This window comes from Nanorana parkeri, unplaced genomic scaffold (assembly GCF_000935625.1).
Source record: "Nanorana parkeri isolate BGI_ZX_2015 unplaced genomic scaffold, ASM93562v1 scaffold1435, whole genome shotgun sequence".
Taxonomy (NCBI): Eukaryota; Metazoa; Chordata; class Amphibia; order Anura; family Dicroglossidae; genus Nanorana; species Nanorana parkeri.
In genome coordinates, this window is record NW_017307703.1 from 140271 (window position 1) to 157657 (window position 17387).

At 37.7% G+C, this 17387-nt stretch overlaps 1 protein-coding gene across 1 annotated transcript in view; it reads right to left on the minus strand.

Moving 5' to 3' along the window:
* SEMA3D (semaphorin 3D) overlaps positions 1–17387 on the minus strand; it is a 120314-nt gene that overhangs the window by 50472 nt on the left and 52455 nt on the right. The window contains exons 6-7 of the mRNA XM_018569970.1: positions 15669–15797; positions 14993–15135 (exon numbers count right to left, since the gene is read on the minus strand). Coding sequence (XP_018425472.1) covers positions 14993–15135; positions 15669–15797 — 272 coding nt within the window. The remainder of the gene's footprint in view (positions 1–14992; positions 15136–15668; positions 15798–17387) is intronic.

Here is a 17387-nt window from a genome sequence, read left to right on the forward strand (position 1 = left end):
TTTATATTACATGTTAAGACACAAATAGTATTTTTAGAGCTATTCCTTGCAGCAGCTATGCTAAAGCTATACTTTAAATAATATATAAATATTGTGGAACCAAGTTTTTTAATTAATATAGAATGTAGAAACTGTGTAGCCTACTAAACATAAACAATAAGACAATAGATATAAATATAAACTGATATATGACTGAATTATATATTGACATTCACAAATCCATTTATTATTATTGATTTTTGCTAATAAACCCTTTTATTAGCAATAATTCTCCTAAATGGCCTTGAAAAAAAAAGACACACACACACACACACACACACACACACACACACAACACACACACACCTTTATTTTCTGCAACACATCAGCTTATTTAAAAAAAAACATAATGGATATGGGTTGTTTACATGTTTTTAATTTTTTTTAAGTTTTCAAGCTATTGGTTTATAATTGTTTTTTCAATATTTAAATTACATAATTATTTTCCAAATAAACATTTAATATAGTACACACCCATGATCCTGGGTTCACAGAATATTTTTTATTCCCAAAAAAAAGAGCAGAACAGTACCCGATTACTTTCAGACTCTGTTTCTCTCTAACTTACACTTGGTACAGAGCTGTCTTAATAGGCAGACATGGAGAGGGGAGATAAGTCACTGCTTTAACTTCATTCAATGGTGTATGTAACTTTTATGGTGTGCTATTGACATAGGTAAAGAGCTCTTTTTTTCAGGTTTTATGGTCAGAGACTGGGTGTGAGATCTCACTGATCCTATGATATGAATTAACTAAGAAATGTACATATGTATATTCTTAACAACGTACTTTCTTAGGTTATAAAAAAAAAAAGACAGATCATTACCTCCATGTGAAGTAACATTTATTGAAAGTTACGTTCTGACGAAGGGGGTGTTACCACTGAAACGCATCAACTGACTAAGGCACAGCGGTGAGGAGACATATCCATTGTGAAAGCATATGCATGTCTAAAGCGTTCATCTTATGTACACTTGTGAGTGCATTTTTAATCTTTTTATACTGTTCAATAAATAAATGTTCCTTCACATGTTCCTTCACGCTCTGTCGTTTTGTGTTTTACATGTGTTGAAGAGAATGCCTATCTCTCTGTGATGAACAGCCCCTCGTTCTATGAGGATAGGAACTGCAGGAGACAGCCGGAAGCCATTTTCAGCACTGAGACAGCTTATTTTACATATATACATTTCTCTTAGGTTATAGTATAAAGCTGTGACATATGCATAAGTACCCCAGGTGTTTCCTTGTTCGTAGTTAAGTATACTGTATATTTGTTCTAATAAATCAAAATCAATAATGCTACAAATCCTTTGGAAACATCGTAATTTGTGTTGTCATTATACTTGTGCTGAATGGTGTTCAAATAATTCAAATCCTTTCTTTACTTCTAAGACTTGTGCACCTGAGAATCCCAAATACCAAGCTGTAGCTCTTTCAGACACCTAAGGCAATGTCAGCTGTACAAGCTAATACAAGAAACCTGTCCTTTTCTCTAGTACTAAACATACACCCACATGTACTGGACTGTAATTCTTTGTTCTGTCAGCAACAGAAGTACTGCAATGTGACAGATTGATTAAATGCCTGTAATATGACATATGTATTCAAACTAAATAAGAGAAAAGCAGGGGTATTGTTAGCATCCAATCAAATGCCAGTGGTTGTTTTCTTGATTGCAGTCAACTGTGACTTACACATAATTTTTTTATTTATTTTACAAATTTGCCTAATTTTATATAATATACTAGTGTTATATGAGAGAAAGAGAAGGGCAGTTGGTATAAGGTATAACCTTAGGTCACAAGATGTAAGGTTTCAAAGTCATTAATGCAGTGCCCAATTTGGGTACCGGCACATCAAGCTAAAGCTGAGGCTCATACTTCACGGAAGCAAATTCTTTCATTACAAATTAGAAATTACCAAAGAATAAAAAGGGGAAAATTTCACTACTGGAGCTGCCAGAACAAGATCTATAAATGTCCCTGTGAATGATGGTCTACGCACTGTTGTTTGAGCTCTAATGAGTTGGTTCTGGCCATGCTTCATTAACCAGGTCTTCCACTGCCGCTGAACCCTTATGGGAAGCACTTTTCCACAAGGCACTCTACTCATTCAGATGACCTACAATCCAGAAGTACTGGTGGACACAAAGGTTTCTTTCTCACAACAGTACACCAAACAAGCCTAAATGGACGCCTGTTCTTCCCACAAAATGCAGCACAAGCTCCTTCTTACCCCCAGCAACATTGTGCTTCAGCCTTTCACGCTTTGACCTACCCCCAAAAAACAAGTAATTCTGCATTTCATTAAAAGTTGGATGGTTTCCTGCATCTGTGGAAAAGGCTTTCCAACGGATACAATTCAGTAAAGAGGGCCCATTACAACTTTACAGTTGACATTTTTACCTCAGAAATATCGACTAAAAAAAAGAGGCATTGATGAACAGTTACTTTAGCAAAAATAATTAACTATGCCATGTGTTTTACTGTATTTTGAAGAAAACATTTTCTGTCTTACTTGGCTTAATTCCTAAATTTCAGTATCAGTCCGGCCATAGTACCTATTTTTATAGCTATATACATTACAGCACATTTACCATAAATTACGTAGCAGTGCAGAATCAGAAAATATTCCTTTTTCCTTACTCCTAGCAACCAATTACTATTAATATTTTATAGTGGAAAGAATAATATTATCAGCAATGTTTATTGACTTTACTAATTCCAGACAAAAGTGGACAAACCTAGGCCGTTAAAGACATAATAAGTTATTTATTGGTATTCGAATGACAGTATGAAAGTGGCCATAATGAATATAAACCTTTGTGATACAAACATGTTCTATATCAAGTATCTGCATGATGACAGGTTTTTGGAAACTGCGCATTTTTCGGAATGTGAAGCTTCCCAATATGTATCACTATAGGCAAACATGTTTTTTTATATATAAATACACACTTGTCCACCTTGCATACCTTTGGAACCACTTCATCAAAAGAATGCTCTAGCTATAATTCAAGTATTTTATACCGGAATGTGTTCCTCTTTTAAATAGTTAAAGAAACAATTAAAAATTCCCTTCAGTACCACTTTAGGAATCCAACACTAACATTTTATTAGTTTTTTGTTTTGGAACTGACAACCTCAAAAGAAACGGTCAGCAATAGAAGCCTCTTTTATTCTCGCAAGACAAAAAGACTTGGCAGTATGTATTATGTTGGAATTTTTCATTTACAGTATAACAAGTATACTGTATACAAAACATGCCTAATTTTATTACAAATAGAAATACACATACTCCATTTTATGAGAACATTGTAATGGAAAATACATAGGAAAAAAAAGGAATCAAATATTTTATACTTACAAGAGAAATAAGCTATGCTCAATAGCTATTCGGGCAGAATAAAACTTAACCATTGTAGTGGGGCAACCCCCGCACTGCAAGGGTTAAGTGCTTGTTTTGGTCTAAGGTCTGAAATAAAAAAATATATGCTCACCCGATACTTGGTACTGCCTGGCTGTTGGATCAGTTCCTGCAGCCTTTCCCCCCCCTCCGCACTGGCAGTCTAAGGATCCATGAGTCATCATGTCAATACAGTGTATTAGAGGTGAGGACACCAAGGTATATTCACCACTGGTGCGGAACGGGAGAGAGGCTACGAGGACTGCTCTAGCAGCCAGTGACATTAGTGAATTGATCTGTGGGTAATCAGAGACACTGCTTGAAGACCTAGAGAAGCTATTTGCATGGCTGCCAGTAAATGCCTGTGGGCAGGACAAGATCAGATGCTCTACTCTGTTGATCGGACCCACCCACTGAAGGCATAATGACGTAACCACAGTCACAGTGTTTACATGCAAGAAGGAGAAAACACAACCAGTAGTTGCGATATGGTAGAGAGCAGCAATATCTGGTTGAGCAAAACAGAAATGGCCCTGTACAGGTTGTAGGAAGGAACTTTTTTTAGGAAAAAAATTGCTGCCAAAACTGCACATTTTAACAAAAAAGAGAACGTATTGGGCAAAAGTAAACATGTGGCTTTCATTTTACAGTGTTTCCTGCCTGGAGTGTAGTTTTAACGTTATAAACCATACAATTTTAACTCTCATTCTAGAATAATATCAGCCTATAATGGGACAGTGGCTGATGGGTCATGAGTGGGTATTTCCCTGCCACACTGATACCAGTCCACATGGTCGTCAACACTGAGACATTGCTTTATATAGTTTCCCAAATATACCCTCAATCTCCAAAGCAGAAGTGCCTATTGCTTACAGGAACAATGCTCTTTGTTCCCCAGGAACCCAGGAGGTGGTGTTGAAATCAGGCAGAGGTTTTATATTCAACCTAACCCACCTGCCTACAAACTCTAATGAGGGAAATCCAGCCACAAAGAAGGCAACTTCCTTTTTTAGTCCAGGTCCTATGAAGGACATAGGAATCTTGGAAGTCCCATGCTGTTATTTTTAAAGTACTAACAAGAACAAATACGGTACACTGCAAATGTAATGAACAAATAAAATGAGCTACCATAGTACACTGGAAAAGTAAGGGTCAGTACAGTTATTATGAGATTAGGTTTCAACCGCATTTAAAAATTATTTTTAATCTTCATATACTGTATTTGGGTTAGTTATCGCAACATTTGAAGGCCCTTTAAGAAAACACACAGAGAAAAGGATTAACTGTAAGTATAAAATAAAATAAAGCACATGAGAATGTAAAAACAATTGCTTCCCTTTTACTTTCAGAGTTATATGTTATAAAAGCCTTTTGGATGATTATTATGGGTATTCTTGTCCTTGAATCTTGCTTACAGAAAGGACACAAGGCCACTTTAATATAATTTAGACACTACAATGATAAGCCACTATATTGTTTAGATTTCACAAACTATTCATCATTGCTTTGGTATACTATGTTATACTCCCCAAAGCAGCCAGAAATACTTTCTGAAATTACTAAAGCAATAAGTATTAAGGATTCACATACACTATTGCCTGAGACAATCTTAATAGAGTTGGTGTTCACTTCTGAGTTTAATACACTATATGCTTTTTCATATTGTGGAGGATTTTGCAAACCTACACCTTACAGAGAAAATATGTGGAACAAAGGGAACGTTCTTGAGTGTGGATATAAAGATACCATTTTGTGCAAACAGCAGAACTCTAATTTGGAATAGAATAGGCTCTTTGGGCATGGAGAGACTCAAACGTCATTACCTAGGGATTCAAGAACAGTGAATGCTTTAAAGCTGAACTCCAGGCACAAAAAAAGTAATTTAAATATATTGTTTTATAGCCAAAAAAGATACAAATCTACTTTGTGTGGACCAAATGTCTTTGCATATTCATGTATTACCTTGTAAAAATATGTGTGACATCATGACTTTGCAGCACATAGTCTGTGGGGCCTGATCACTACAGGCTACCTGCAGAAAACTATAGGGGGTGGGTACATGAGCAGCCACCCTACGCAAGGAGAAAACGCAAAAGTGGCTGGTCTTTATTATAGGAAGCTACCCCATGAGTTAAAGTTTCATGGTGGACTACTGAACAGATCTGAAAAATACACAAAGCACACCAAGATACACATGCCTCTTGCATTTAGACAATATTTGCTTATCACAGAGTTCAGGTTTAAACTATAATTAACCATATTAATGAATACATGATTTTAAAACAGCAAATGAGGTCCTACGTTCAGTTCCAACTCGAGCCACTATCCACATGGCGCTTGTAAATTCTCCTTGCATTTGTTTGTGTTTTCACCAGGGGCACTAATTTTCTCCCACTCATTGGTAGGCCAATGAACATCCACACAAACCTGACCCTAATGTGCATGTCTGTATGACCTGTGCTAGGGTCAACTGAGTATAAGATCCTCTGGGGCAATGACCGATATAAATAGTCAATGTACAGTACGGAGAAATTGGTCAGGGCTGTATAAATGAGCAATATAAATACACCTAATTTCTTCCAGTAAAACATATATCATTATATGTCTGAAGACACCTTCTGAGACTATAGAATATAAAAGTGGAGCTATCTGCTCATTGTTCACATTGATTCACAGCATTTGGTTTAACCTATAACTCAAGTAAACCAATTACTCTGACCTGTTTAGAAAAGGTTATTTCACCAAATGTAGGCAAAAAAGTATTAATACTTTAATGAATCCAACTAATTGTGCCTACACTACAATAAAAAAAGACCAATAACATCATTATTATTATTAAAACACACTAAGGTCTTTATCTGTTCTTTTTTTAATGAGCTATACTTTCCAGACACTTGCTGGAAAGAATGTGAGCAGAGGCGGTTGGTTATGGTTAAAACGGCAAAAAACAGAAAAGAAGGGTCTGAAGCGCAACTGCCCTTGGGGTTGGACAGGTGAAAAAAATATATATAAAAATTCCGTCGCACCCCGGCTCTGCATTTGAAGACCCTGCACCCAACCCCAGAGGAGACCGCCGGACACTGCCTCCAACAGGGACCCCCATCGCCGATGACCACACTTCCTTAAGAATCTCGCGGTGAGTTGATATATGCACCACACACCGCTTAAACTTTCCTCCACCTCATTTGCACTTCTTGGTTTTCTTTGTTTTTTATTTTTCTCCCCCCACCCCTGATACTCTACACGTCGCGGAGAGAACACCGGGTATTATTAACCCTGCATACCCAAGTCCATCCAGCTCCTTATTTCTATTTTTAATTTTATCATTTTTAATTATTATTATTTTTTTATTATTATTATTTTTTTATTATTTTTTTATATATATTTTTTCACCTGTCCAACCCCAAGGGCAGTTGCGCTTCAGACCCTTCTTTTCTGTTTTTTGCACTTATACTAATTGGACACCCCGGTCCATGTTGAACAGAAGCTGCACGCCACACCCACTTTTACACCTTCCTCTCCCATACAGCCTAGATTTAGTCATACAAACACCCGGAAAGCTCTGAACAACACAAAACCACTCATCCCCAACCCCACAGGAGAGCGCTGTTATCCAGGACTTGAATCCTTAATTTTTTCCTATGGTTAAAACGGGAAAAAGATAACATGGCAGTTTTAGTCTGTCTTGACCAACAGAGTGTATATGTTTTAGCATTCCACTGCACAGGAATAAAAAGCATATAATTAACTTGAGTACTAAAAAATATGATATGCTAAAGGCATCAAGTTTAGTATATAATGTTGGGCTTGAAAAGTACATTTCTGGACAGGAGTTTTAAAATGTGGTATATACCTGCATGGGAGAAAATATACATTTTAAACAAAATACATATTTGGCAGTGCTAATATTTTGACTCCCCAGCCAGTGGCACTATCGTATGCAGTTATTCAAACAACAATAAACCGTTAAGTGCAGGGCCGTGCCAATAGGCTTTATAATCAGCAGTTCTGAAGGGAATTGACCACTAAATACACAACTCACAAACTGATGTCCGTTACTGATCTGATTTAAAATGTACCCACTTTATGCAAAGAGAATAAATATTGGAATTGAGGGCATATTTTATTTTCAGCTTGAAAGCTATTTTACTTTTTGAGATGCTTGGGCCTCTGCCAAAAAAATGTCTGCATCTAATAAAAGTGTACCAACTGTGAGAACAGAATGAAGTATTATATAGTGTCTTGGAGAAGCAAACTGTATAGCTGAAGGTATTCTGGAATCACCTCAGACAAAAGTTTCATTTTATAGTTTACAGTAACAGAAAAGGTTAAATTGTGGCTCTAGGGTAAAAATGCACTTTAATAATATATCACTAGTAAAATAACCAACTACAATTGTATTCACAGATGACAAAAAGAGCCATATCTTGTCCATTTGAGCCTTGGGTATGATATCATTTTAGCGTTCTTCAGATATCAGTTTCCCAACGCAATGTTCAGTGTCAGAATTCCTTATATCTGTGCAGCTTTCTGTGTATGAGTACTCAGACAACTGTTTGGCGGCATTGCCAAGGGATAGAGCTGTGAATATGCTTCTTTGTCAAGCTGTGTGTCCCCAGCTGGTGCAACAGTATACTTACCCTTGCAGTGGGGCTACCCACTGCATATTGCTCATTTTGTCTAGGGAACACAAATAAAGCAGCATTACTGCTCCTTGGTCCTGTGGTTGTCAGTGCACCCCTGCACTCCAGCTATGGATTGTCCCTGGGCGTTCTCACACCTAATGCAGGTCAATGGACCTGCAGAAGGTATGATGATATCAGCTGGCCTTAGATCGCTCGAGCCAAGGGAAAAAGAGACTGCAGGGAGCAGTCTAGCAACCTGGAGGGAGCCGGTGGAACTGAGGATCGGGTGATTAATACAGTTTTATTTGAGCCCCAGGGCCTAGACAAAATGAGCACGTTACCCTTGCAGGATTAGAGCAATGTTTAACACTATGCAAAATTTCCCTAAGGTAGGCATATCCAAAAACAAGAATGATTGTTGGTGAAATGTTTCTGTTATTCTATGTATGCCTGTGCTGCTGAGACATCTTCTCTATGTCAGCCAGGAGTGAATCCTTTGCATGTGCCGTTACCTTTTTTCAGCAGAAAAGAAGCACTAAATTCCACCTAGAGATCTCTATATATTCAGGCATCAGGTGATGCTTAATTCAGGCACATTGCTTGCAAGATCTGGCTGTGAAGATCCACTCTTCACATACAAGACAAGAAATCCTATTTATTTCTATAGCCCCCGTTCACTCCAGAAAAGCCTGTAGAAAAATGCCTGAGCTACAACATGTTTTGTCCCCATAGACTCAATAGGAAATGCGTGGCACAATTATTTTGTGCATTTTTGCACGTGTTTGCCCATTTACTTGATTGCATGTTACAATCTGCTCACATGAAAGGTGCGACTTAATGTACACAGGTAAATGTACGTAAAAATGCACAAAAACGCCGTCGCCTAGGTGTGAACAGGGCCTAAGGTAGAACAAAAGTGGGCATAGCTCCACTTTTTTTTCTACGCTCAATGAACATTCAAATTCCTACAGTAAATCAACCCCTTAAAGATCCAAGTATGCAGATCAGCAGTAATTATCAAGATTCACTAACAGCAATCCTCTTTTGTAGACAACCAGTAAAGCCTCATCGTTATTCACCTTTCTTTCTAGAGCTGGAAAATCTGAAGTACAGCTACAAAGCCGGGAAGACCAAAGCAATCGAACAGATAAATAACAATTATCTGGAAACTTGCCGTGATAACCAACCTTTGTGATAACTTTTACTTGTATGTGTAATGAATATTACAAATGCATCAAAATTATGAACATCTATAAAGCTGGCAATACACCTATAGATTAGCTGCAGATATTCTATGGTCAAATGGAAAAAGTGCAACACATTCCTCCATCTACGCTAAACTGTGTGGATGGAGGAATCTCCCACTGGGCCAAGCTTCAGTATCTGGCTAGTCGGCCCCGTTGTTTGTTACCTAAACAATCTGAGTGGATGCAGGCAAATTTAAAATCCACAGGTCTGGCATAAAAAAATGTTTTGCTTAGGGCATAAAAACATCAATAACCCGTGGACTATTTTGAAGTATTTATTGTCTCATCAGCTATGCATGCTAAAACAATCTTCACCTCTAAATAATCTGGAACACTGAACAGCACTGAATGCAAATGGCCTTCAAAGTGTATTTAATTATATTGGCCATGTGCATTTAATTGTATTGGCTATTTCCCCGGCTTCTTGACTCTATCTAGTGGCAGTAATACCATGCAAACGGTGTTCATCTAGCTGTATGCTGGACAAAAGCCTATTAATTCAGTCCCTTAGTGTTTTTGCATAGGTATTAGGGGGTCACTAAGTAGAAGGATCTTAAATGTTCCAATTGGTGTGAACAAGCCCTCATGCTCTTTGTGGTCCACCTAGAGATGTAAAATCACAGTTAAAGTCCCACACATGCATACAGCTTGCAAAATTCCCATTCAAGTCCTGATTCAATGCAGTCCTCCATGGATCTAAGCTGCTTCCCCAAGCTGAAATAGCCCCATGTATAATGCACCACATCTACTGATCTAGTGAACAGGACATGGGGTGAGGGGTACAGACAATTTTAATGGTTTTATTTTTTGTTAGCAAAATATTTATTTAAATAGAGAACTGGGGACAGAAGCATTACTAATGATAGAATACAAATAGAATCTTTAATAGAATCATTTCAAAGTATTTCAGTCTTACAAAAAGCCTAAAACATCACTAAACTGTGGCCTCAGTAACTAATAGTATGGTAAGAATATAAACAAGAGTGACTTCATTTATGTTGTAAATACATCCAAAACATATCCAAAAATTAATTTATAGCTGGCCAGATACCTTCAGCATATCCAAATAATACAGAAATATTATTGGAACAACAGGATCATGTGATCGCTATGAGTGTGTTAAGTATTGAATAGACTGGATGGAGGGGTTATGGTAAACATCAAAAACAGTCTCTGCAAACCGATGCGCCTTCCCAGAACCTGTATGAAAATACAATAAATGTGTCCCAAAGGGGCGATCATGGCCAGTGTGAAAATAATTAAAGGAGAACTATGAAGTGAGTGAATTACACTCATCCTCAAAGTTAGAGACGGCCTGTGACAAAGAAGCTGTCACAGGTCGGCTCCGTTGATCGGAAAGTGAGCGAACTTTGAAGTGGAGGAGTGAAGCTACTTTTTTCCCTTTGCCATAATAATCTTATATATATTGGGTAAAGTCTATTTACAGTTATATAGTGTGTTCTTACTACCTTGAATATGGAGTGTTCCTTTTTTCTGAGGCCTGGTACACATTATATCTTTACTTCTTATTATCTTTCATATGTTAAAATAACATACAGCAAGCAAAGCATTTTTCACACTCATTGAAGATGTGTTTAACGATAATATACTGTACAGGACACAAAGTTTAAACTGGAAAAGCCACAGATGTTTGTCTCTAGGCAAATTATTTTAAGGTTTCTATAATTTTCTAGGCTTTGTACCAAATAGGAAGCAGACTGTAGTAAGCATCAGCTGTCCCCTTAGGGAAAGAATCAGAGGGACAGAAAGGGAGCTAGTACTTACTGGTAGAGACATCTCACTGCAGTAAAGGTAATTCCAAAAGTATGATATATTTCAACAGCCATGGACTGGATTTTATATTTACAGCCACAGACCTTTAAATTATAGTGGTTGTGTACTGAATTTACAGTATATGGAAACAACACATCCTAGATTATGTTTCATTTGCAAGAGGAATCCTAGCAAAATATTTCCTCAGATTAAGGTATATTTAGGTTTTACTTTATAATACCCACATATTTACTGACCATTCATTACCCTTAATACTTTAACATATGGCTATTGCATCAAAGCTACAGAATCTGCAATCAATTATTTCTAAAACAAAAAGTCTCCAGACTCCTGTATTCACTCTAGCACACTGTAATGCCATTTAATGTAGTTGTATAGGAACAGAGGTAACAGAAGCTGCAACTGTGAGCAAGTTAATGCTCCTGGGGGTAGGGTGGATCAAAGCCCCCCAGAGCGCCAAACTGATGTCCATTCCCCTGTGGTAACTGCACAGAGATGTCACCATTACCAAATTTACCCAAGACGGAGGAGCCATCACAGCCTGGAGGAAACAGGTTAAATTAAACTGGTTGTTATTCCACCTAGGAGACTGAGGAAAATTAGTGGGGAAAGGGAATTACTTCTGTTTATAGCTTCAGGCTCCAGAATAACGGTGAGTGTTGCTGCAAACACTGGTTTTTTTTTGCCTCAATTAGACATGTAAGCTGCGGAAAAATTCAGTTCGATTTGGATATTTCATTATTTCGGGATTTAGATCCGAAATTTGATTCGGGTTTTGGATGAAATACGAAATTTCGTTAGTTTAGGATGAGTTTATAAATATTTATTGTGAAAAACACAGAAAACCATATACAGATAGTAATACTAAAGCTGAACCTCCTAGACCCGAATGCCATTTGGGAGCTCCCGAATGCCATTCGGGTCTGGGAGCCATGTACATATATTACTAAAGCTGAGGCTCCCAGACCCTAATGGTATTCGGGAGCTCCCGAATGCAATTCGTAAATTCGGATACTGAATGTCATTTGGGTCTAGGAGCCTAAGCTTCAGTATTATATGTATATAATGTATATGGCTCCCATGTTGCCACAATGAAAATTCATGTTCAGACCCATTCAGATGCATTAAACTGAAAAGCACATCTGATTGGTCAGAAAAGTCACATGTCCAATTCAGTTTAGTTTTTGAACGAAATTAGGACGGGTTTCAAAATTCGGAAATGGAAATTGGGAATCGGACACATTCGGATGGATTGGGATTCGAAAATTCGGATGTGTCTGAATCGCACATGACTAGTATAAATTTATATTTGTATTTACTTAGTTGGAGTTTAGTTTTAAAAATGGCCCTTCACTTTGAGCTCCTCTTTTATCCAATATATCTAGTCTCTATCTATTAAACTAGTTATATGCAATAAATCTCAGGCAGTTGTTCCTGACAAACTGCCTTTATTGTTCCAGCACTTCCATGCATCCTTTAAACTCAGTTAAAAAACAAAAATTAAAAACATCCCGCACCCAAAAAAAAATGCACCCTCAGGTAAATAAAATGCAGCAAAGAAAAGCATGCTAAAAATAGCTTCTCAATCACAAGTTCACCATGCTGAATATAAAGCCCTCTCTGACAAGTGCAACTTTTCAGTCACAAATGTGACTTGCTGTGTTGAAGACCTTCACTTACATGTCACCTGCAGCAGGGCAGGGTAGTATATCAAGTGCATGTAGGACCACCTAAAACTCAAAAGTCAATGGGGTTGATTTACTAACCTTATAAACACACCACGAACATGTATACACCTCTGTAGTGTGTTCCCTCCCAGCATGATCTATGGGTGGAATCTAAACACCTTTGTAGTGTGTACACACCCAGCAGGTGTGTTGTGCAAAGCCTTGCATGAATTGCAAGGTGATGTTGTGTAAATTAGCTCTATGTTGTGTTGCTTGCGTTAATGAATGCAGGAATGTAAATGCATGAGCTAACCATTTTTGTCTAAACTGTGAAGCAGCATTATATATGCATCATGTGCATGATTTTTCCATATATGGCATTAGTGGAAATATGCTTTTAGAGACTTGTTGGTTGATAAATACGTTTTGCTGTGTGAAAATCACACGCACCTGGTGCGTGCGTGTGTTTAGGTTAGTAAATCACCCCCAATGAATGTGATCACTTGTAAGAGTTTTATTTAAAACCTTGTCATCCCTTCTTGCTGTCTTTGCTTTACCAGGGCAGGGATGGCCTCATGACAAAAAAATGCCACAATAAAAATTTTAAATGATAAACAAATGCTAATCGTGTTTTTAGCTAATTTTCAGTTGTCCAATGAAAAGCAGTCTCATCTGCAAAAACGTGTATTTCTATTAAAGTCTATAGAGCAAAACAAGCTATTAAGTGCCACAAAAGAAGCTCATGGACTATTTTAAACAACGGGCATATTGTTTTATGTGCGATTAAGCGTGCTTGCGTGAATGGCCCAATAGGAACACATAAGATATTGATTTGCACGCGTTTCAGGGCAGCAAAAATGCACGACGAAATGCCATGGTGTGAACGGTGCCTTAATGCTTCCTGCCCTTCCCTCTGCATTTCAGAAGGGTGTGCAGCCTATGGCTGTAAGTTTTCTCTCTGCAGCTATGCCATTGCCATAATGCCCCTAAAGCGGAGATCCAGCCACCATGAGCAAAAGGGGGCAAAGAGTTTCTTTGCACCGCCTCCTTAGAATGGAGCAGTTTGGGCTTCCCTATGGATGGTGGCAGTAGATACCCTAAGACTTTCCCCTTGTATTGTGAAGCTTCACAACCTATGTGGAGGGTGACCTTTTCATCCTGGGAATACCTTGGGCACCTTATCTGGACACTAATTGTGGAGCTTTTGCTGCCGACCTGCAGCACTAAAGTGCTGCTGCCACCCAGCTCATTGACACATAGCCCTGTATTTGCTCTTGCATGTGATACCCAAATGGCTGGTTTTTACCAGATGATACTCTGCAGGCAGAGACCACAATAGCCCTATAGGCAGCAGAGGCCCACAATGCAGAGTATACAATTTCCTATAGTTTTTAGATCTCTTGTGTTTGCTACTCTCACCAGTCAATTCATACCTTTAACTACTGGTTAAAAAAAGGAAGGTGTTCCATTTACAAATACCTAAAAAAGATTTTCTTTAACCTAGTTATAACTAATTAGATTATCATGCTTCTGCTACTGCTGTACTAAAGCCAAGTAAAAAGAGAAGTAAATGTAAACCTGCAAATTGTGTGATGCCAGCATGTGATGTCACTGACAAGGTCCATGAAAATCACACTCTTGTGTAACTCCACATACAGCTTAAAAGCATCTTCCTTCCAAGCAGAACTTGGTGGGCTGGTGTTTTTCCAATGTCTCTCTATAGTTCTATAAAAGAGGACTCTCTACCCGCTGAATGGTACTTTACACAATATAAATATATATGTTATATCGCTACAGGTCTCGCATGACTTTTATTTAACAATCACATTCCTATTAGCCCTGACATTGTCCAGAATTGATTTTCCTGACTTTCTTTACCCCCATTGACTGCAGTGGGGTTCAGATTAAAGTTCAGAAGTTCTGGAATTTACAATGAGTTCCACAAACAGCCTCTGAACCCAGGATGATTCGCTCATCACTAATCTTTGCTACTGACATCAAATGACAGACAATGTTTTGGTGCAAATTTTCATAGCTACCAGCAACCCCTAGTTTACTGATTTCCTTTAGGCAAAAGTGAATTAGCTTATTTGGTTTTGGCACTAATTACACCATATGTTCTCACATGGGAATTCTGTCAAGCGTGACTTAATTAAAGTGTTTTTATTATTATTATTATAATAATTTTAAAAAACTCTACTCTAATTATTCTCACCTTACAGACTCTTCCAACTCGAGAATATATTGTTTTCTCAGAAGCACCACCTTCTGGAGATGTCTCTCGAAAGAAGAAGTAAATCTTGTCATCATCTGGATTGTATGTGTCTGGGATAGAATATGCTCCAAAAAATTTTGCTCCTATAAAACATATAGAACATCAGTACATGTTAATAGAGTTGCATAGTTTAGATACTATGTTTTCATTTAGCCACTGAACTATGCTTAACTGATCCAATATCATCTTATCATGTAATTTTTAGTGAGACTGTAAAATGAGAATTGCCCTATCTTTGGCATACTAGGAATTTCACCAGAAGACAGAAAAATAAAGCAACCCACGGAAACCTGAAACCAACTTGATCTGACAGTGCTATACAAAGCTGCTGAAAGCTGTTTTTTATATAGGTACATTAGCTTCATGAAATTGTCATTTTAAATGATAACTGGCATGCTAAACCTAAAATATTAGGGTTTTTTTTTTCTTTTGGGTAGGTAGTTCATTAGAGTTAATGTTGTACCTTTAACTTTCAGTTTAATTTTATATTGGCATAACCTGCTCTAAAGGAATAGAGAAAAAATAGCTCAGGATCCATTTTTTTATATTTGTGCACAAGAAGAAACTTTGAGAATGTATACATCTTTATTAACATGATCAATTTAAATTACTTTACCATTAAGCCAGTAATGATCAGATATATCCGTCCTGATGAAATGATGGTCATAAGGTGGTCCAAGAGAACGTGTAAATGTAGTTTCCTTGCCAAGGAAATCTGAAGCTGTCCCAGCAAAGAGGTATTCATCTAAAAAATTTAAATGTAACATACAATTATTAAACATTCATTGTAACAATTTAGGGTTTGCGAGCATACCTGTCTCATATCTCAATGAAACATCACAAGAAACTGAGGCCAGATCCAGACTTGGGCGATCCTGGGACACACGTCCCAGGACCGCGCGATCGTGTGTAGTTGCACACAGTGGTTGCCGCGTGAGCCACATAAATTTCAATGGGGTTAACTCCATGCGCCAATCACTGAAAAAATGTGTGATTGCACATGCGGAACCGCGGCCGGAAACTCTGTGATCTTCCTGGCGTGACTAGAGTGCCATTAGAAAATAATGGCACCACCAGAGTGATGAGCGGTGGTGTGTGCGATTCCATGACCGCGCAGCCATCCACCGAGTTTCATGCATGTCTTTGATTATATTTTATTATTTTATTTTATTATATTTTAACCCATGCAGACCATAACACGTGGTATATGTGCATTGCAGTACATTACTGTTCATTCTGATTGGCACTCCAAAGCACACCAACACACCTGACCTTCAGTGCATAGTAATGCACATATGTGAATGCACTGTGCTTTGCTGTGCACTGCAATGCCCCCAAAAAGTGCAGGCTTGTTTTTTCATGCATTGAGTCTCATCATTTATGAATGGGCTGCCTTAGCACAATACATATCAACTCACAAAACATGTACATAGGGATGAATAGGTCCCTAAACAATGGGCTTTTCTTACATCTAGGCTGCACACCTATGTAAATTCAAACTACTTTTTATGAAAAACAGATTTGTGAAACATATAGAAATAATTATTAACAAACTAAGAATCTTAATACCAAATAAAAGTTGTGTATTTAATTAAATCCCATTGATATACTACATTTAACATTACATATACCTATATACTTACTTATAACTAAATATTTCCGGTCAATTATGCTGTCAAGTGAAACAAATTGCCTTTGTCTGGAAAACTGTTAATGCCGCAGGCAAACACACATTTCCGCCCTATGAAAACTCTTCACCCTGGGTTATTATTAAAAGTCTCATCATTTTAGACAACTTAGCGTGGTTTTAAAGTATCAATTGTCAAACTATGAAAAGTGGATGTCATGATGAATAATTGATAGTGTTTGTTTTAATCCACATAGCCACAGTTCAGTCAATGGCAATCCTTTGTTGACGAGGAATGTTTAGAGGTTCGCTGTGACACGGTGATACATATGTATGTGTTCAGGGCAGATCATAGTGCAGACAGTGATGTCTGCAGCCTCTTTCATCTCTCTACTTTGTCACATCTACATATAGCATAACATATTGGTTTTGTATTTCACACATGTGAGGTGAAATATTACACTTGGTGATTACACATTTTCTTTTCTGGCAAAACGTATGCATGTTTGTCTTACAAGAACATATCATTAATTCAGCAATGTATTTCCTAAAGCTAACAATAAAATTATAGAAAACTTTTTTTTATTTTGAAAAACCACTAACTGTCTTTAGTTAACCCCTTTGTGACTGACGACATACAGTGTACGTCGCCAGCATCGGGGCTGTTTAAACAGACTCCAGATTGCTCTTGTGTCCCGTAGAAGCCCC